Source organism: Oncorhynchus kisutch, unplaced genomic scaffold, assembly GCF_002021735.2.
Source record: "Oncorhynchus kisutch isolate 150728-3 unplaced genomic scaffold, Okis_V2 scaffold4039, whole genome shotgun sequence".
In the NCBI taxonomy this organism is placed as follows: domain Eukaryota; kingdom Metazoa; phylum Chordata; class Actinopteri; order Salmoniformes; family Salmonidae; genus Oncorhynchus; species Oncorhynchus kisutch.
Window position 1 is genome coordinate 159379 of NW_022265984.1, and position 23396 is coordinate 182774.

Here is a 23396-nt window from a genome sequence, read left to right on the forward strand (position 1 = left end):
TCCAAATCGTGAAAATAAGAACTGTGCAATGTTGTGCGCAATATTTCCAACATCATGACACTTATTTGGAGCCTGTGGCTCAAGTGGTTTGAAAGCGCGAATATCTGTCTAATATCCAACTTCAAACTGTCTTTACTTCGGTCGTTACACTGGCATACAAACTCGGTAGCACAGAGTTGATCATCCATATGATGTTGGGATATTAGTGCATTGTGGGTAGTTTAGAAGATTTCCCGAAATAAGTTAATAAATATGTAATAACGCAAAAAACATAACTGTTTGTTCTTATAGGTAACCATAAAGTGACTACAACTAGCTTACTAAGTCTTTAACCACACTGTATTGTTACACTGGTGAGTAAAAACTCATGCTTCCTACACTTTAACTTGTTGTCTGAAGATAAAATGTACATTTTACTCAACTGCGTTACCCACTCCAGTCAGCAGATGGCGGTCTGGGAATTTAAGGCGATGCTGTTGGTGGGACGTATAATCTAGTGGACGGAACGCTTCTTTCAACAGCAGCTACAGTTAATCAGATACCTCCGTAGCTTGCTAGACAAAATAGACGAACCAATAAAGCTCTTTAGACGCTTTCGTGTTTATTAGCCACTGTATTTTAAACTCACTACTGTCGTCTAGTTAGTTATCCGATTTATTTACGGTGTTGTTATTAGTCAGCTAGCGGGCTGGTTAAGTTAGCATTAGCCTAGCTAGCTAACATCTCTGACCATGAGTTCACTAAGCTGCTCTCCTCCTGATAAAGAAGAGGTGGTCTGCTGGACGGAGAAAGAAGCTCTGGTGAAAGAGGATGAGGAAGTTACAATACAAATACAAGTAGAGGGTGAGGCTGTTACGGTGAAAGAAGAAGAGGAAGACGTCTCAGTTAAAGAAGAGGAAAATACGTTCAGAGTGAAAGAGGAGGAGGATGTTACAGTAAAAGAAGAGGAGGAAGAGAAAGAGGAGGATGCGGTTTTTGGAGTGAAAGAGGAGGAGGAAGAGGTGACTGTCACATCCAAAAAGGAGGAGGAAGAAGACGAGGAAACTGGATATCTGTGCCCGGTTTCCCAAAAGCATATTCAGGCGTCCAATGGTTCTAACAATGTACTTAGCCGTAAGATGGTTTTGAGAAACCGGTCCCTGATTAACACTAGTAAGTACTGTCACAAACTCTGCAGTTGTTGGACTGATGTTTGGTGTTAAAGGGGAAATCTGCAATGCTACATCCATTTTTTTTACTTTTAAATTATTTATTTATAGTCATTGATTCTTGAAGAATATAACACATGCCTCAAGAGCTTAGTTCAACTGTTGTACCCCATCAGGACCCTAATAATACAAAGAGGTCAAAATTGTAGTTTAATTTCGAGGCTATATAGTATATTCTAGAATTCATCCATGATGTCATAATAATAGTTTAACCACGTTTCTAGGATATATAGTATATTCTAGAATTCATCTATGATGTCATAATGATAGTTTAACCAGGTTTCTAGGCTATATAGTATATTCTAGAATGACCAGTGTAGATTTCCTGTGGAGGTCAAATTGTTAGAGCTGTTGATAAGTTATTGTATAATATTCAGCCAGTTTATTTTCATGCCATTACATCAATATAGTCTAACCAGAAGAGAAAAGACTAACCGAACCACTTACTCCTGGAGGCCTTTGTAAATTCTGACATTGCCGGTAATAGGCAACACAAGTAGTCGGCAACCTACATTTGCACTCCAAATGTATCTGACCATTTCTACCAATCTGCGTGCCAGTTATGATTTTCATATGCACATTTTCGTGGAACAGTTTCATTTAATTTATAATAGTATCTCAAAATCATTGTCTGTGATTAATCTACATTCTATCTAAATTAAAATTATAAGTAACTTTTATTGCCATTGCCAACTATGTAAAAACAAATAGTCTACATAAAGCCAACAAATAAAAGAATTGCAAATAAATATACTATAAATCACATGGCCTGTCTACAATGAACTTGAAACATTGTATAAAATATTCTGGGCTCTCAGTTTCCCGTGCCAGTGAGTTCTGGACAGACACAGTTGTCGGCTATTTGTGAAAGGGGCTAAGAAGTAATCAGGTATTTTATGACATTTCCACTGGATCAGAGCATTACATTTTTCCCTTTCATGCCGAGTGGTTATCGAAAGGGCGAGAGCTGGAAATATTGTACAAATACTTTGAGGAACTATTCTCATTTGCAATTGATTTTGATTAGACTTTGTTTACTTGCTGTTTGAGGTGAAGATACATTTGCTTTGAGAAGCTCCACAACTCATTAGTGTTGGTGCGTTAAGACAATCAGAAATACTATCAGACATCCCCAAGTGGGCACATTTATAGGCCTACATTTGTGCGCAGGCCAGGTAGACTCGTCCTACTTCTATATGCCTAATTAGGTGTGCGTCCTTACTCAACATTGGCAGGAGTGTTTCAAACGAAAGACAATGAATAAATTGACAAAACTGACTCATCTTGCGGGGTCAGGTCTGGGTGGTCTGCCATGGGCCTTTTCATTTAGTATCCGTTTGCGTCGGCATGGGGAATGATTGTATTTCCCCGTGGTATGTTCAGTAAGTAGAGGGAACATTAGTTATAGTCATAACGTTAAGCTTGTCATGTGAGGAACTTAAATACTGGATCTTGCTGTCGGACAGTTTTTTGTATTCAGATCTCTGAAATGCACTCTACCTACGTAACATTTAGTGTCTCCTTATGTTACGCTGGGAAAACAGTTTTCATTGGCACAGATCCTAAATAATTTCAGAGTTTGCTCAATCCAATGATTCTAACCGAGAGTCACCTTAACTTTATTGACAACACCCAAATCAATACTGTCATTAATGTGGTTCTTCAATAATTACAAATCATTCTTAATACTGTAGCTGTTTAGTTACAGTCACATGTTCATCTATCATCAGCTGGTCCAGGAAATCATTTTCTGAATGACAGTCAAATGACAAACATCACAACATGCAACAACAAGCAAAGTGCTTCTTCATTCATTACTCTGGTAATGACAGTTATGACGTGCTCCACTTTGGATCCAACATCCCTAACAAATTGATGTTTATAATGTGTTATTGTCTGCTTGATTTACTGTAGGGTCTCGTTAGTCTGTTTGGACACAGAGATACTTAGCTCATAATTTGTGGAGAACTGTTCCTTGATGGATAGGCTATTGTACAACACACACGTGCTCCAGTATGTCTGTAGTTATTGTGGTTCGGGGAAGTTATGGGTCCTACAGTAGGTCTATGTTGTTGTTAGGTGAAGTTATGGGCCAATTTGTTAAACACTTAATGTACAAACCCTCATTGCCAGGCTGATGGCAAAGCTAGCTAAAGAGCATTTTACTGGTTGAAGTGTTTTATAAGTATAAAGCAGTTTATTTGCGACAATAACACAAACATATTAACTGAGCTAAACGACTACCGTCATCATGAAGTGCTTTGAGAGACTAGTCAAGGACCATATCACCTCCACCCTACCTGACACCCTAGACCCACTCCAATTTGCTTACCGCCCAAATAGGTCCACAAACGATGCAATCTCAACCACACTGCACACTGCCCTAACCCATCTGGACATGAGGAATACCTATGTGAGAATGCTGTTCATCGACTACAGCTCGGCATTTAACACCATAGTACCCTCCAAGCTCGTCATCAAGCTCGAGACCCTGGGTCTCGAACCCGCCCTGTGCAACTGGGTACTGGACTTCCTGACGGGCCGCCCCCAGGTGGTGAGGGTAGGCAACAACATCTCCACCCCGCTGATCCTCAACACTGGGGCCCCACAAGGGTGCGTTCTGAGCCCTCTTCTGTACTCCCTGTTCACCCACGACTGCGTGGCCACGCACGCCTCCAACTCAATCATCAAGTTTGCGGACGACACAACAGTGGTAGGCTTGATTACCAACAACGACGAGACGGCCTACAGGGAGGAGGTGAGGGCCCTCGGAGTGTGGTGTCAGGAAAATAACCTCACGCTCAACGTCAACAAAACTAAGGAGATGATTGTGGACTTCAGGAAACAGCAGAGGGAACACCCCCCTATCCACATCGATGGAACAGTAGTGGAGAGGGTAGTAAGTTTTAAGTTCCTCAGCATACACATCACAGACAAACTGAATTGGTTCACCCACACAGACAGCATCGTGAAGAAGGCGCAGCAGCGCCTCTTCAACCTCAGGAGGCTGAAGAAATTTGGCTTGTCACCAAAAGCACTCACAAACTTCTACAGATGCACAATCGAGAGCATCCTGGCTGTATCCCCGCCTGGTACGGCAACTGCTCCGCCCACAACCGTAAGGCTCTCCAGAGGGTAGTGAGGTCTGCATAACGCATCACCGGGGGCAAACTACCTGCCCTCCAGGACACCTACACCACCCGATGTCACAGGAAGGCCATAAAGATCATCAAGGACAACAACCACCCGAGCCACTGCCTGTTCACCCCGCTATCATCCAGAAGGTGAGGTCAGTACAGGTGCATCAAAGCTGGGACCGAGAGACTGAAAAACAGCTTCTATCTCAAGGCCATCAGACTGTTAAACAGCCACCACTAACCTTGAGTGGCTGCTGCCAACACACTGACTCAACTCCAGCCACTTTAATAATGGGAATTGATGGGAAATTATGTAAAATATATCACTAGCCACTTTAAACAATGCTACCTAATATAATGTTTACATACCTTACATTATTCATCTCATATGTATACGTATATACTGTACTCTACATCATCTACTGCATCCTTATGTAACACATGTATCACTAGCCACTTTAACTATGCCGCTTTATTTACATACTCATCTCATATCTTTATACTGTACTCGATACCATCTACTGTATCTTGCCTATGCCGCTCTATACCATCACTCATGCATATATCTTTATGTACATATTCTTTATCCCCTTACACTTGTGTGTATAAGGTAGTAGTTTTGGAATTGTTAGTTAGATTACTTGTTGGTTATTACTGCATTGTCGGAACTAGTATGGGAGAATGATGTACATATATAGAGGAACATAATACTGTAACACAAGAGAGAGACACACTTATAGAGTGCATTTGCCATTCTGGTAAAATGCATTGTCTATTGTATAGGAGAGGAGACCAGAGGAGGCCATGAGAGTATGGAACAGCTGAGCACGCTAAAAACAGACCACACGAAGGGAAGGTGACACATAGGCGCCTAGGGCAACTGGACACACTAAAGATGGAGACACATAGTCTGCTGACCCTAGATAACACACAAACAGATAACATAGAGGAATGTATAGTATTTTTAGTATAGCTGAACACGCTAAAAACAGAGGAGACACAGTCTGCTGACCCTAGATAACACACAAACAGAAGAAGGAATTAAGCTGAGTGCAGGGAAAAAGCAAGGGTCTTGTCATCATTATAATCTGACGGAAAGCAGATATGGGCGTTATTGGGCTGAACAAGCAGGATGCACAGATTGGGATGTAACTTCATTTGCATGTGGGATGGACTCATATGTTGTATGTGTATAAATCAGAGCGAGTGCTCTGAAAAAGTGTGTGTGTTCCGCGGACCACTCCGGCTTGCAATACATTGTATTAAAAGTCTATTTTGGAGACCAAAGGTCATCTGCTTTTGACTGTCTTAAGACAATTGTAAAATAATTTAACAGACGTCAATTGTTGTACAACTTCATGGGGATGCTCTGGGCATCACCTTTTACCTCAAATAAACAGTGGAGTTCGGGTGTTGTGGGCCTTTGACCATCTGTCTGACCTTGTTGTTCACACAGGAGAGAGATGTGACTATCGTGGATCCTCTGGGGAGCCTCAACAACATCGTGAGGCAGAGAAAAGTCTCTCCAGATCAGAACTCCTCAAGAAACACCAGCAGAGAACCACAGGGAAGAAATCTCACTTCTGCTCTAACTGTGGGAAAGGTTGCAAATCTTCATCAGAACTTAAAATACACCAGCGAGTACACACAGGAGAGAAATCTCATTGCTGCTCTGACTACGGTAAAAGATTAAACTCTTCAGTAAAACTTAAAATACATCAAAGATTACACAAAAGAGACAAACCATATGGCTGTGCTCAATGTGGGAAGAGTTTTTCTTCATCTAGCTATCTCATTGTACACAAGAGAACACACACAGGAGAGAAACCTTATAGCTGTGATCAATGTGGGAAGAGTTTTACTTCATCTGGCCAGCTGACTTTACACCAGAGAACACACACAGGAGAGAAATTGTATAGCTGTGATCAATGTGGGAAGAGTTTTACTAGATCTGACCATCTGACTTTACACCAGAGAATACACACAGGAGAGAAGTCTTATAGCTGTGAACAATGTGGGAAGAGTTTTACTAGATCTGACCATCTGAATTTACACAAGAGAATACACACAGGAGAGAAATCTTATAGCTGTGATCAATGTGGGAAGCGTTTTACTAGATCTGACCATCTGACTATACACCAGAGAATACACACAGGAGAGAAACCGTTTAGCTGTGCTCAATGTGGGAAGAGTTTTACCACATCTAGCTATCTCACTATACACCAGCGGACACACACAGGAGAGAAACCTTATAGCTGTAATCAATGTGGGAAGAAGTACTCTGATAAAAGATCTCTGATTAAACATCAGAAAATACATGAAGGAGTTGTTTCATGATATCGATGAAATAATGTCACAATGTAGAATGTTTTAACATGGTTGGATTATTTTAATGATGTCACAATGTAGAACCCTAAATGTTTCTCCCCTGTTCTATTCATTTCAACATTAAATGGATATTATCCTCAGGGGAAAAATCTAGGTTCTGAATTGAAAGAGTAAAATTTATGAGATTTAACAAAAAGTGACAAAAAAAAGAGTTGTGTTACACTTACCACGTTGGCCACCCACTTGAATCAAAATGTAGCCAGCTGTTTTCTACAAGTTGTCCTCTAACCAGTGATGTACACATTATTCCCAGATTCCGTGTGGTTTTTGCTGCGTTAGTTTTAACAGGACGTGCAACCTCATCTCCCTCCTTTCGCACAATTGATATCAACATGATATTGATGAGTGATGACAAATAAGTGTTGCGTTCCTTTGTTTAGCGACCCCTACATTTGAATGCATCACTCCAAAATGTAGCTGACTGTCTTCTGCAGGTTGTCCTCTAACCAGTGAGTTGAAATATATCACCCATTTCCATTTGTTTTTTTAGTTGTGTTCGTTTCAACAGCACGTACAACCGGATTTCCCCCCTAATCGATATCATTGATTTATTGCTACTTGTCAAAACAACAGTGTTTCTGGTGCTTGTGCAGTTTATTTCAGGTGCTTGTTTAAGAAAAATTCAAGTAATATGATTATTGTGGCAGATGTTTGTGTATATAGCACATTTTATGTTTAGGCTTTCAATATATCACAAACTGTTTCTGCATATTGGTTATTGAAAATGGAATTTATGTTTAAGGTAATGACTAAAGGATTCCACCCTGAAACGTATAACTGTGTAAAGAATTAGAATTAATCGACTGTAATTCTCTAATGTGTGTGCGTAGGACAAGTTAAGACTTTACTATTTAGCAATTCAAGTGAGACATTCAAGGAAAAGAGGAACTGTTAACAGACAGCTTGTGACAGACAACTTGTGACCACTGTAAAACTGATAACAGGAAGGAGGTCTCCCCACCCAGGGAGGGGAGAAACCGTTAGGCTTGCAGTAGACTATGTAACATGTTTCAGGATATGATAAGCAATGTATGTGTTGGAGAAGACTTGTAACCAGCATTGACAGTGTTTGAGAAGAGTAGGGGTATGTATATGACCAAATGTGAGGTATAAAAGGCTGTGTGCTTGTAAGAGTTTCGGAGCTCTCTGAATAAAGAACTTACCCTTTGCAGAAATTCTGGGACTTTGTCCAATTCATCTATGAAGGGGCCTTACAACCCCCAGCAGTCTGACTGGGGAATTGGTCAAAGTAGATTGTGAGTTTTGAGTTCATATCATTGGAACTAGACATTCTTGTGACAGTTATTGATTTGGAAACTTGGAGAAAATAAATGTAATTGGAAAGACATTGAAAAGGAGGCTATGCCCAACGTCCAATATGCTTTCGGTTGTAGTTGAATGTGAAAGTTGAAAATGTTGTTTTGGGTTGTTTTTTTCAACGACTTTAAAACAACTTAATTTCAAGGTACTTGCAGCCTATACACATGGTCGCAGTATAATACATTGGTCTATAATCAATTTTATTAACAATCCTACATCACTCCAGCATTTCTTGACAACACTCAAGTGCTAATTGTCTTTATTCCACTACTGAAGAAGCATGACTCAAATCACCTCATATTTCAAACATTCAGCCTGACAACAGATACATGTTTTATTATTCCATGCCTCACCATTATGTTAATTATTACATATTAACAAAGGGGTGTACATTTGGTTTTCATATTTATAATTAATGTAACATTTAGTATTCATAATTATTTATGCAACCAACTGACAATTTTTGGGTACAATTATATTGACATTGTTGCCCTGCTTTTATAATATCAGGGATCATTCTCAGATGTGCCAACCCAAATGTACTAGAGAATGATATTGGAGACTGGGCCCCGATCCTACAATATGCCTATCGAGTGAACCCTGAGAAGAGAGAGAGAAGCTCTGCAGTGAGGTAGAAAGTTACTACGGATATTACAGGAGTTTCCTCTTGAACTCAGACATGTCGGTGGTAAGGACAACTTGGTTGCTGATTGTTTCAAGGGTGGGCAGTCAAAAATATTTGTGTTTTGCGTTAAGCCAGTGCTTTTCCATGGATCACAATTTATTTTGACACGTTTTTCTGTATTGGAGATGAGTTTTGTTTGGACTCGTTCTAAGGGGACAAGAGTTCTAGAAGGTAGTGAGTTTTAGGAAGATGAGAGCTCTAGAAGCTAGTAGGTTTTAGGAAGATGAGAGTTCTAGAAGCTAGTGAGTTTTAGGAAGACGAGAGTTCTAGAAGCTAGTGGGTTTTAGGAAGACGAGAGTTCTAGAAGCTAGTGTGTTTTTAGGAAGATGGGAGTTCTAGAAGCTTGTGGGGAAAAAACTTGTATTTTTCTTGTTTTTAATTGTTGACAGCCAGTCTACACCATGTTTATATTGTAGAAGGTGAAGCATTGTAGTTGATTATTATGTTAAATGGAAGTTGTTTTCTTTTGGTGGTAAGCAAACTTGTCCATCAAAATTATAGGACATAAACTCAGCAAAAAAAGAAACATCCTCTCACCATCAACTGCATTTATTTTCAGCAAACTTAACATGTGTAAATATTTGTATGAACATAAGATTCAACAACTGATACAAACTGAACAATATCCCCAGACATGTGACTAACAGAAATGGAATAATATGTCCATGAACAAAGAGGGGGTCAAAATCAAAAGTAACAGTCAGTATCTGGTGTGGCCACCAGCAGCATTAAGTACTGCAGTGCATCTCCTCCTCATGGATTGCACCAAATTTGCCAGTTCTTGCTGTGAGATATTACCCCACTCTTCCACCAAGGCACCTGCAAGTTCCCAGACATTTCTGGGGGGAATGGCCCTAGCCCTCACCCTCCAATCGAAACAGGTCCCAGGCGTGCTCAATGGGATTGAGATCCGGGCCCTTCGCTGGCCATGGCAGAACACTGACATTCCTGTCTTGCAGGAAATCATGCACAGAACGAGCAGTATGGCTGGTGGAATTGTCATGTCAGGATGACTGGCAGAGATGCAAGGAAAAAGCTATATCTCAGAGAAAAGTTTAAGATGGGCAAAATAACAGACACTGGACAGAGGAACTCTGCCTAGATGGCCAGCATCTCGGAGTCTCCTCTTCACTGTTGATGTTGAGACTGGTGTTTTGCGGGTACTATTTCATGAACGCTGCCAGTTGAGGACTTGTCTGTTTCTCAAAAAAGGTTAACGGTTCTGAATACTCTCCAAAATATATGACCAAGCTGGAAGTGGAAACGCCAGCCCAGCCACAATCCTAGAGGTTCACTGATGATCAACCTCCTCCTTCACATTTGACTCCTGATGATCAACCTCCCCCTTCACATCTGACCCCAGTGATCAATCCAGAGCGTCTTCTTTCTTCGGGGGAATCCCGATGGACGACATCATCTAATAGGCCGTCATCACCACCACCACCCACAAGTTAATTGTCATTCAGGTTATCAATGGGAAGAGCATTAGCAATACGTCCTGTCTGGTAACTTGTCTCATTTAATGGATTTACATTGGCAGGTGCACAGGGAGAATCCCCATGAATTAAAACGCAGTTGATCTTAAACTGCGAAACACTTTTGGAAGTCTTTATCAAGCCCGTTGCCTGTGATGTTGAGACAAAATTCAGAAATTCTACAGGACAACGGCAGTCATGTCTGAAGTGTAAAACTAACAATGACTCAATAATCCTTCTGGGAATGTTATGACGTCATAAAGTTATGGGTGGAGTTAGAATGTTGGCTGTCAGAAGTACAGTTATACAATGTAAAATTACTTTTAATCCGTCTGTCTGCATATTTCAAGACATGGAATATGAGGGTGTGTTGAGATACCCGGTGGTTGGATGATACTTTTCTCATCAATCATCTTAAATATTAAAAACTGGAAATCAACCAATCTTCCACTGTTAACTCAATGGAAAGGTCACATTCTTTATTATCTAAAAATGTAAAGTTCTGGGCGATGGAGAGAAATAAAATGGTGCAGTTTGAGGCCATGTGGCGGAGAGTGATGCAGGAGCTGGAGATGGGGGTGTGTCAGTGGCGACCTGTCATTCAGGGCAGAGCCCCAGATTTTTTTGCCCCAAGAAATCAAATATATATAAACATGTGGGGGGGGCTTGCCTGTTTTGCATGTTATTTTGGCATTAATAAGTGTTGCACATCAGTTACAAACAATGTCAAAATATATATATATATCATTGAGTTAATACATTTGCATACACACATGGTATATTTTTGTTTTCTTGAGTAAGGCAGCTCCAAATTGCAGGTGTTTCAGCTTAGCTCAGTGCTTTCTGTGGTGTTGGGGCGAGCCAGCAAAAAATAGGAGCATTGCGCTGTATTTGGCTCAGTGTTCTGTCACTCATGGGGACACTACGTCATGGTGAAGTTTATGTCCTTAGTAAAGGTAGACATCCAAAATGTCAGCCCTTTGCATCCTGCCATAGAGTTAATATGACAAGTGACCTTCCAAGAAGGCTCAAGGTCATTGGCCACAGATAAAATTACGTCAAATCACGTTATATGTACGGTAGCTTTGATTGGACTGATCATGCCAACATTACTGTTGTGTTGTGTCTTGCAGGCATGCATCTAAAACAATATTGAGGAGACTCCACCAAGATTGACATGCTAAAATCGCCACTGGGGTGTGTTCTAGTGGGTCTGGGCAGGTGTGATGTAGTTAATGGAGATGGAGGTGTGTTCTAGTGGGTCTGGGCAGGTGTGATGTAGTTAATGGAGATGGAGGTGTGTTCTAGTGGGTCTGGGCAGGTGTGATGTAGTTAATGGAGATGGAGGTGTGTTCTAGTGGGTCTGGGAAGATGTGATGTAGTTAATGGAGATGGAGGTGTGTTCTAGTGGGTCTGGGCAGGTGTGATGTAGTTAATGGAGATGGAGGTGTGCTCTAGTGGGTCTGGGCAGGTGTGATGTAGTTAATGGAGATGGAGGTGTGTTCTAGTGGGTCTGGGCAGGTGTGATGTAGTTAATGGAGATGGAGGTGTGTTCTAGTGGGTCTGGGCAGGTGTGATGGAGTTAATGGAGAATGAGATGTGTTCTAGTGGGTCTGGGCAGGTGTGATGTAGTTAATGGAGATGGAGGTGTGTTCTAGTGGGTCTGGGCAGGTGTGATGGAGTTAATGGAGAATGAGATGTGTTCTAGTGGGTCTGGGCAGGTGTGATGTAGTTAATGGAGATGGAGGTGTGTTCTAGTGGGTCTGGGCAGGTGTGATGTAGTTAATGGAGATGGAGGTGTGTTCTAGTGGGTCTGGGCAGGTGTGATGGAGTTAATGGAGAATGAGATGTGTTCTAGTGGGTCTGGGCAGGTGTGATGTAGTTAATGGAGATGGAGGTGTGTTCTAGTGGGTCTGGGCAGGTGTGATGGAGTTAATGGAGAATGAGATGTGTTCTAGTGGGTCTGGGCAGGTGTGATGTCATCGTTTGTATGTTTTGTATTGTTTATAAAAGATCAACATTTCTTTTTAAAGTCCCAATTCAAAGTTACACCTCACTGTTCTATTTTTGGAGTTGTTACATAAAACCAATCAGAATTCATTAGAATGATAAAGTCAGGAGTGATATCATATGGAGGACCAGCCTATTCCCTATGATGGTGTGAAGTAATATGGAGGACCAGCCTATTCCCTATGATGGTGTGAAGTAAAATGGAGGACCAGCCTATTACCTATGATGGTGTGATGTAATATGGAGGACCATCCTATTACCTATGATGGTGTGATGTAATATGGAGGACCATCCTATTACCTATATTGGTGTGATATAATATGGAGGACCAGCCTATTACCTATGATGGTGTGATGTAATATGGAGGACCAGCCTATTACCTATGATGGTGTGAAGTAATATGGAGGACCAGCCTATTACCTATGATGGTGTGATGTAATATGGAGGACCAGCCTATTCCCTATGATGGTGTGAAGTAATATGGAGGACCAGCCTATTACCTATGATGGTGTGGTGTAATATGGAGGACCAGCCTATTACCTATGATGGTGTGATGTAATATGGAGGACCAGCCTATTACCTATGATGTAAACTACAACAGAAATATCTTCAAATGTTTTACTTCAAATTGAACCAATCGTTTGCAATCATGACTTGAGTGATTAAAGTAAACCAATGTTTTGGAAATACATAACGCCATCTAACCAAATAATCAAAGAATGGTAGCTATACAGTATGCAGTTATCTCAGCCAGCCAGCTAACGTTAGCTATTTAGCCAAATAGCAATTAGCCTAACCAGTGTAGCCAACCAGCACGGAGACCATTTACAACCAAACTAACAAAACCTAAACGTGTTTGCAGATCAAAAGATCAGAGACATAGAGAATGATGGACAAAATTAATCTTCAGACGTCATTGATCACGTGCTGCTGATAAAGTGATACAGGCATCGGCACACTGCTTTGAAGTTTACTGTTTAGCGATTTGGACACGTGCCTCGTAGCTCCGGTATCAAACGTAACATCCCTACCGAAAAGTTGACAAAACAAAAAGGAGCAACCATGTTAATTTCCTCTGTTGTTTTGTGCCCACGGCAAGAAGGCACCAGAGCCTACCCTGCTATCGGGTTCCCACTAGATAACACAACTACACAGTTCATGAAAAGCATGAGGTGAAGCTTGAGTTAGATATCGACCTAGTGTGACCATCCTGGTCCCTCAAGTCAGTGAGTCAACACAGGAAGGAGCAATGAATGGATAGTTCATTTATTTCCAAAGCTGCAATGATGGGACACACACAGTATGGATGAATGATCAGTAGTGACAGGATATAAATACCACTCCCACAGCAATTCTACATTAATCTGCCCTGTAATATACTAACAAAAAAACGATTGAAATGTCTATCAAAGTCATTGTGATCGTATAGTGGATTTAACAATTCCTACTAATTCCTAATTTACTGTTATATGTCTCATATTCACAACATCAGAATATCGCGTCATCCATTTTAGTATCAAAATATATCAAATTGACATGGAAAATTACTCAATGTCCCCCTCAGGTGGCGAAGAAGTATAATACACCTAAACTAATAAAACCGGGCTGATAAACTGGCTGGTGTTCATGAGTTTATAAAACATATACTTTATACTTTTGTCTTAAATGACCCTTGTCAGCTCGGGGATTTGAACTTGCAACCTTTCGGTTACTAGTCCAATGCTCTAACCACTAGGCTACCCTGCCGCCCCCACAGTGTGGATGAACGATCAGTAGTGAACAGGGTACAAATAGCACTCCTAAAGAAGATGCATTTTCCAGTTAGATACCAACTTGAAAGAGGGATCTTTAGCATAAAACCCACATGGAAAACAGAGATTTGGCAAATAACATATAAAGAGGCTTATTTGACACCAAACCAACAACAGTAGTTTCTAAAACATAAATTGCTAATGTGTGATTTAAAACGTGGATTTAATGATGTAATGTCAATGTTATACCTTTCTATCCCAGAACCACTCAATTTTTAAGTTCTCCATAAATCTGCTGTGGATTACCCAGAATCCCACACCTTTATCACACGAGCGGCGCAGCGGTCTAAGGCACTGCATCTCGCTGTAGGCGTCACTACAGACCCTGGTTCAAATCCAGGCTGTATCATAACAGGCCGTGATTGGGAGTCCCTTAGGGGCAGCGCACAACAAACAGCTCAAAAACCACACGGAATCTGGGAGTAATGTGTACATCCCTGGTTAGAGGACAATTTGTAGAAAACAGCCCGCTACATTTTGATTCAAGTGGGTCGCCAACGTGGTAAGTGTAACACAACTCTTTTTTTGTTAAATCACATTAATTAGTACTCTTCCATTTCAGAGCCTGGATTTTTCCCCTGAGCCTAAAATCCATATCATGTTGAAATCAATTGATGAGGGGGAAAACATTTAGGCTTCTACATTGAGACTATTAAAATATTCCTAATACAATGTTAAAACATACCACATTGTGACATTAATTCATTGATATCATAAAACAACTCCATGTATGTATTTTCTGATATTTTACCAGATTAACTCTGGTCACAGCTATAAGGTTTCTCTCCTGTGTGTGTTCTATGGTGATTAGTCAGTGCTAGACTCAGTAAAACTCTTCCCACATTGAGCACAGCTGTAAGGATTTATCTTATGTGTGTGTTCTCTGGTGTAAAGTCAGATAGCCAGATCTAGTAAAACTCTTCCCACATTGATTACAGCCATAAGGTTTCTCTCCTGTGTGTGTTCTCTGGTGTGAAGTCAGATAGCCAGATCTAGTAAAACTCTTCCCACATTGATTACAGCTATAAGGTTTCTCTCCTGTGTGTGTTCTCTGGTGTCGGGTCAACTGGCCAGATTGAACAAAACTCTTCCCACATTGATCACAGCTATAAGGTTTCTCTCCTGTGTGTGTTCTCTGGTGTGAAGTCAGATAGCAAGATGTAGAAAAATTCTTCCCACATTGATCACAGCTATAAGGTTTCTCTCCTGTGTGTGTTCTCTGGTGTGGAGTCAGATAGCTAGATGTAGTAAAACTCTTCCCACATTGAGCACAGCTATAAGGTTTCTCTCCTGTGTGTGTTCTCTGGTGTGAAGTCAGAGAGCTAGATGCAGTAAAACTCTTCCCACATTGAGCACAGCTAAAAGGTTTATGTCCTGTGTGTGTTCTCTGGTGTGAAGTCAGATAGCTAGATGCAGTAAAACTATTCCCACATTGATCACAGCTATAAGGTTTCTCTCCTGTGTGTGTTCTCTGGTGTAAAGTCAGCTGGCCAGATTGAACAAAACTCTTCCCACATTGATCACAGCTATAAGGTTTCTCTCCTGTGTGTGTTCTCTGGTGTAAAGTCAGAGAGCCAGATTGAACAAAACTCTTCCCACATTGATTACAGCTATAAGGTTTCTCTCCTGTGTGGATTCTCTGATGAATTTTAATGCCTGATGAGGTGAAACTCTTCCCACAGTCAGAGCAGCAGTGAGTTCTCTTCCCTGTGGATCTCTGCAGGTGTTTTTTGAGGTGTTCTGATCTAGAGAGACTCTTCTCTGCCTTGTCAGCATCATGAGGTTGTTGAGACTCCCCAGAGGATCCACGATAGTCCCGGATCTCTCCTGTGTGAACAACAAAGTCAGACAGATGATTAAAGGCCCACAACAGCGGTAATCACTGTAAAAGGTGATGCCAACAGCGTAGCCATGATGTTGTACAACAATTGACGTCTGTAATGAATGTAAAAACTATTTGACAATTGTCTTAAAATGAGCAAGAATAGTCATATTTTGTCTTGTTTTCAAATTAGTAGTAAAATCGATGATTGTAGGCTAGAAATAAGTTATTAAAGTTGTTGAAACTCTAAGCAATGTGCCAGACGACTTTTGGTCTCCAAGGCCCCTTTCTGTGTTTGCTAAACTTGCAGCACGAGGGCGATGCACATGCAATTTGATTGCAGATACTCCTCCCTGCTAATGAGGAAACCGATAGTTATGGATGTAGTATATCTGCCTGGAGCAAAAATGGTGGGCAAAGATTTTTGTTTTTCACAATGTATTCTGAATGTGAATGGGGGAAAACTCAGGGGAGTAACCTCCATTTCCAGGTTGCTTATGTGCATGTCACACTACCTTGGATTATAATTGTAATGCTCGTTTGAATGTCCTGCTTAATATAATGTTTGTGTCATCATCGCAAATCAACCGCTTCGTACTTAAAAAACACTTCAACCAGTAAAATGCTCTTTGGCTGAGGGTTTGTACACGGTTTGCCAAATTGGCCCATAACTTAACCTAACAACAGATGAAGGAAAATAGCTCTGTGTGTTGTACAATAGCCTATCCAACAAGGAACAGTTCTCTACACATTATGACCACGGTAGGGATGTTGGATCCAACGTGGAGCACGGCATAACTGTCTTTACCAGAGTAATGAATGAAGAAGCACTTTGGTTGTTGTTGTATGTCTTGATGTTTGTCATGTGACAATCATTCAGAAAATTATTTCCTGGATCAGCTGATGATAGATGAACATGTGACTAACTAAACAGCTACAGTATTAAGAATGATGTTTAATTATTGAAGAACCACATTAATGACAGTATCCATTTGGGTGTTGTCAATAAAGTTACGATATTTATTATTTTTCTTAATGTTATTTATTTAATCTTTATTTAACCAGATGGCCATGATGTAATAATGATAGTTTAACCAGGTAGGCCAGTTAAGATCAAGTTCTCATTTACAACTGCGACCTGTCCAATATAAAGCAAAGCAGTGCGACAAAAAACAACAGAGTTACACGTGGGATTAACAAAGGAACAGTCAATAACACAATAGAAATATCTATATAGTGTCTGCAAATGGTGTAGGGTGGAAAGGGAATAAATAGGCCATAGTAGCGATGTAATTACAATTTAGCAAATTGACACTGGAGAGATAGATGTGCAGATGATGATGTGCAAGTAGAAATACTGGTGTGCAAAAGAGCAAAAAAGTCAATAAAAACATGGGGATGAGGTAGGTAGTTGAATGGGCTATTTACAGATGGGCTATGTACAGCTGCAGCGATCGGTAAGCTGCTCAGATAGCTGATGCTTAAAGTTAGTGAGGGAGAAATAAGTCTCCAACTTCAACGATTTTTGCTATTCGTTCCAGTCATTGGCAGCAGAGAACTGGAAGGAAAGGAGGCCAAAGGAGGTGTTGGCTTTGGGGATGACCAGTGAGATAAACCTGCTGGAGTGCGTGCTATGGGTGGGTGTTGCTATGGTGACCAGTGAGCTGAGTTAAGGCAGAGCTTTACTTAGCAAAGACTGAGAGATGACCTGGAGCCAACTGGTTTGGCGACGAATATGTAGCGAGGGCCAGCCGACAAGAGCATACAGGTCGCAGTGGTGGGTGGTATATGGGGCTTTGGTGACAAAACGGATGGCACTGTGATAGACTGCATCCAGTTTGCTGAGTAAAGTGTTGGAGGCTATTTTGTAAATGACATCGCCAAGGTCAAGGATCGGTAGGATAGTCAGTTTTACGAGGGTATGTTTGGCACTGTGAGTGAAGGAGGCTTTGTTGAGAAATAGGAAGCCGATTCTAGATTTAATTTTGGATTGGAGATGATTCATATTAGTCTGGAATGAGAGTTTACAGTCTAACCAGACACCTCGGTAATTGTTGTTGTCAGAACCGTCCAGAGTAGTGGTGCTAGTCCGGGGGGTGCGGGCAGCGATCGGTTGTCGATTGAGTCGAAAGCCTTGGCCAGGTCGATGAAGACTGCTGCACAGTGCTGTCTTTTATCGATGGTGGTTATGATATCGTTTAGTACTTTGAGCGTGGCTGAGGTGCACCCATGACCAGCTCGGAAACAGGATTGTACAGCGGAGAAGCTACAGTGGGATTCGAAATGGTCAGTGATCTGTTTGTTAACTTGGCATTTGAAGACTTTAGAAAGGCAGGGCAGGATGGCAGGATGGACCTAGGTCTAACAGTTTGGGTCTAGAGTGTCACCCCTTTGAAGAGGGGGATGACCGCGAAAGCTTTCCAATCTTTAGGAATCCAGCAGGCATCAGCTATGTAGACAAATGATCATAGGGTCCAGTGAACAGGAATATATGAACCAGGGAAGCCGTTCACGGACGTCCTGCAAAGGCCGGTTGAGGGCACATCGGACAGAATTACGTCGGCAGACCAGTCGTGATTGATCGGCGGGGCTCCGTGTTGACAAAGGGCCCAGGCCAATTGGCAAAAGAGGTACTGTAGCTGGAGTAATTTTGTTTGCTAGCCGGGAGATGCACCTGGCTCGAGGCTACTGGTGCTAGCTTCGGAACAAGGGCGTTAGCCACTATAGCCACACTGGTGCAAAGATCCAGAGCTTACGGCAGGAATCCGGTGATGTAGTGGCTTCTAGTCGTCTTAGTGAAGAGTCTGGGAGGCATCAGCTGTGTAGCCGAGTGATCATAGGGTCCACTGAGCAGGCTGGGAGATGAGCCTGGCTCAAGGCTAGCTTCGAGGCTGGGCCACTTGGTGGCAGCAATAGCTGCGATTATCCGGTGTAATGGTCCAGAGCGGGAATACGGCAAGAATACGGTGATGTAGTGGAGAAAAACAGTCTGATATGCTCAGGGTTGATATTACACTGTGCAGACTGGCAGGTATTATCCAGGCTAAAAGCGGCTGGTGTCTGAGCTAAAAAGGTAAAGGCCACTAGAAGTGACTAACAATGACCAAATAGCTAGTAGCTAATCAGCTGGTTAGCTTCTGATGGCTAGCTGCTGATGGAGGTTCTAGCTATAAAGTCTAAAAATAAGCAGATCCGTATCACATTGGGTGAGGCGGGATGCCGGAAGGTATATTTAATTTAAACATGGAAAAAGAGATTGGAATATTTTGCAATATATACAAAAAATGATGAAAAAAACCCATAACATTTACAACAGCCATCACTGCTACGCCATCTTGAATTGCAAGATGACTCAGTTAAAAAACATTGGATACAGAAAACTTTGGCACCAAATGGAAAAGGTTGCTGACTGCTGGTGTAGTCTATTATCAGAATCTATAAGAGCATAACGACTGCTGGTGTAGTCTATTATCAGAATCTATAGGAGCATAACGACTACTGGTGTAGTCTATTACCAGAGACTATAGGAGCATAACGACTGCTGGTGTAGTCTATTACCAGAAACTATAGGAGCATAACGACTGCTGGTGTAGTCTATTATCAGAATCTATAGGAGCATAACGACTGCTGGTGTAGTCTATTACCAGAAACTATAGGAGCATAACATCAGAATTTACGAAGGCCAGCAGCAGCGGGAGGTGTAGGCTAAGGAAGAGGTTTTTTCTGATGGTTAGGCTATCTTGTTTCAGAGGAGTGTCATCAATAGCCAATAATGACAACAGATAATAAACAGAAATACCTTATTTACATAAGTATTCAGACCCTTTGCTATAAGACTTGAAATTGCTTTCAGGTGCATCTTGTTTCCATTAATAATCCTTGAGCTGTATCTACAACTTGTTCAGAGTCCACCTGTGGTAAATTCAATTGATTGGGTAAGATTTGGAAGGCATACACCTGTCTATATAAGGTCCCAGAGCTGACAGTGTATGTCAGAGCAAAAACCAAGCAATGAGGTCGAAGAAATTGTCCGTAGAGCTCCAAGATAGGATTATGTCGAGGCACAGATCTGGGGAAGGGTACCAAAAGAATTCTTCAGCATTGAAGGTCCCCAAGAACACAGTGGCCTCCATAATTTTTTTATGGAATACCCCTCCTAATACCCCTCCGGCTGGTCACCCGGCCAAAATGAGCGATTGGGGGAGAAGGGCCTTGGTCAGGGTGGTGACCAAAAACCTGATGGTAACTCTGACAGCGCTCCAGAGTTCCTCTGTGGAGATGGGAGAACCTTCCAGAAGGACAACCATCTCTGTAGCACTCCAACAATCAGGCCTTTATGGTAGAGTCGCCAGACGGAAGCCACTCCTCAGTAAAATACACGTCAGCCTGCTTGGAGTTTGCCAAAAGGAACCCAAAGGATGGATGGAAAAGGTCGCCGACTGCTGGTGTAGTCTATTACCAGAAACTATAGGAGCATAACGTCAGAATTTACGAAGGCCAGCAGCAGCGGGAGGAGGAAGAGTTTTTTTCTGATGGTTAGGCTATCTTGATCTCTGGTTCCCGAGTCATATGTGTGTCTTAATTATTTAATCAAACTGCGTGCTCAAAGCATCAGACCAGTTCAGTACATATAGTTTATTTTATTAAAAACCACATGGGATGTGTCTATATATGGAAAAATACACGTTTATAACATTTCTCCCAATCGGTTGGTAGAAAGAAAAGATGATTCTTGGTTGACCCAAGATTTGTTTTAGTTGGGGCCCTAGTGCATTCATTAAGTTCAGACCGCTTCCCTTTTTACACATTTTGTTACATTACTTATTCTAAATGAGATTTTTTTTAAAGAATTAAATGAAAATGTTAAATGTTTTAGAAATGAGACTCGAATGAATCATGTTTTGCGGATATACAGTGTGTTTACATTTACTAATGAACATTGTCGTGAAAAAAAGCTTATATTTTGGGTTCTGATGGGGTACGACAGTTGACCTAAGCTCATGAGGCATTTATAAGTGATTTCTTCAAGAAACAATGGGTACATATCATTAATGTGTAAGTCCCAAAATGGATGTAACAACTGCTGATAGCCCCTTCTGGGCTAATCTAATAGGAGATATTGGGGAGTACAGTATTTCAGACATTGTCATTGGATGCATCCTTCACTCAAGCCGCCAAGCTTACCCTAGTAAAACTGACTATCCTACCGATCCTCGACTTCGGCGATGTCATCTACAAAATGGCTTCCAACACTCTACTCAGCAAACTGGATGCAGTCTATCACAGTGCCATCCGTTTTGTCACTAAAGCACCTTATACCACCCACCACTGCGACTTGTATGCTCTAGTCGGCTGGCCCTCGCTACATTTTCGTCGCCAGACCCACTGGCTCCAGGTCATCTACAAGTCTATGCTAGGTAAAGCTCCGCCTTATCTCAGCTCACTGGTCACGATGGCAACACCCATCCGTAGCACGCGCTCCAGCAGGTGTATCTCACTGATCATCCCTAAAGCCAACACCTCATTTGGCCGCCTTTCGTTCCAGTACTCTGCTGCCTGTGACTGGAACGAATTGCAAAAATCGCTGAAGTTGGAGACTTTTATCTCCCTCACCAACTTCAAACATCAGCTATCTGAGCAGCTAACCGATCGCTGCAGCTGTACATAGTCTATTGGTAAATAGCCCACCCTTTTCACCTACCTCATCCCCATACTGTTTTTATTTATTTACTTTTCTGCTCTTCTGCACACCAATATCTCTACCTGTACATGACCATCTGATCTTTTATCACTCCAGTGTTAATCTGCAAAATTGTAATTATTTGCCTACCTCCTCATGCCTTTTGCACACATTGTATATAGACCCCCCCTTTGTTTTCTACTGTGTTATTGACTTGTTAATTGTTTACTCCATGTGTAACTCTTTGTTGTATGCTCACACTGCTATGCTTTATCTTGGCCAGGTCGCAGTTGCAAATGAGAACTTGTTCTCAACTAGCCTACCTGGTTAAATAAAGGTGAAATAAAAATAAAAAATAAAAAATTTGATCAATTGTTAACGTTTTGTTGATGGTCCACTCTTGATGTTCTACACGTTACAGTGAAGCTTCAGCCATTCCTACAGAACAACATTAAAGTGTAGAACCCTTTTACTGCATATTGGTTCAACGACTGCAGAGACGGTACTTACTGGTGTTAAACAGATCACCAACCTCCTCTTCTTCCTCCAATGTGACAGTAATCTCCCCCTCCTCCTTCTCATCCTCCTCTTCTTTTACTGTAACATCCTCCTCCTCTTTCACTCTGAACGTGTCTTCCTCTTCTTTCACTGAAACGTCTTTCTCTTCTTTCACTGAAACGTCTTCCTCTTCTTTCACTGAAACGTCTTTCTCTTCTTTCACTGAAACGTCTTTCTCTTCTTTCACTGAAACGTCTTTCTCTTCTTTCACTGTAACAGCCTCACCTTCTACTTGTTTTACTGTAACATCCTCCTCCTCTTTCACAACAATGTTCTGCCACAGACCCTCTTTCTCCGTCCAGCAGACCTCATCTTCTTTAACAGGAGGAGAGTAGTTTAGGGAGCTCATGGTCGTGGATGTTAGCTATCATTAGCGACTAGGCTCCTGCTAACTTAAACCAGCCAGCTACTAAAGCTGACTAATACAAAATAACGTAATATTAAATTAAACAGGGTAACAAGTTTAGACACAGAAGTGTGTCTGAAACACAGTAGCTAATATACACCGAAATCGTATAAATATCTTGAATCTTTCGGCTATGTTGGCTAGCAAGCTACCGAGGTGGTTGACGAGCTGTTTCTGAAGAACCGTCCACTAGATTATACGTCACGCTGGCAGCGTCGCCTGAAAGACGCACATCGCCGCCTGCTGACTGGAGGGGAAACGCAGTTGAGGATCATATTTTATTTTGAGACAAAGGATTTAAATCCTTTGAGACAAAGGATTTACATGGATTTAATTAAAAAATACTATTATATTGAGACATACAAAGACCTGAATGTGTTTATTGATTAGTGCAAATTAAACATGTTTACTACAGCACATTAAAGGCAGTTTCATTAAATCAAACTATATCTAAATAAGTAGCTAGCTACTGTCGGTCTATACTGCTCCTACATGGTGTAACAATACATCATGTAGATGTATATAATGAACAGACTAGGTCTATACTGCTCCTACATGGTGTAACAATACATCATGTAGATGTATATAATGAACAGACTAGGTCTATACTGCTCCTACATGGTGTAACAATTTTTATTTATTTTATTTATTTTACCTTTATTTAACCAGGTAGGCAAGTTGAGAACAAGTTCTCATTTACAATTGCGACCTGGCCAAGATAAAGCAAAGCAGTTCGACAGATAAAACGACACAGAGTTACACATGGAGTAAAAACAAACATACAGTCAATAATGCAGTATAAACAAGTCTATATACAATGTGAGCAAATGAGGTGAGAAGGGAGGTAAAGGCAAAAAAGGCCATGATGGCAAAGTAAATACAATATAGCAAGTAAA

General features: G+C 41.3%; 1 protein-coding gene across 1 annotated transcript; it reads right to left on the minus strand.

The window, feature by feature from the left end:
* Window positions 1–13475: 13475 nt before the first annotated feature.
* Window positions 13476–22443, minus strand: LOC116373402 (zinc finger protein 180-like). The gene is made up of 3 exons (XM_031821953.1): window positions 22320–22443; window positions 22047–22166; window positions 13476–15861 (listed from the first exon to the last, which is right to left on the minus strand). Exons 1-3 carry the CDS (start codon window positions 22441–22443, stop codon window positions 14903–14905), a joined length of 1203 nt encoding a protein of 400 aa, XP_031677813.1. The 3' UTR covers window positions 13476–14902.
* Between the last annotated feature and the right edge of the window lie 953 nt (window positions 22444–23396).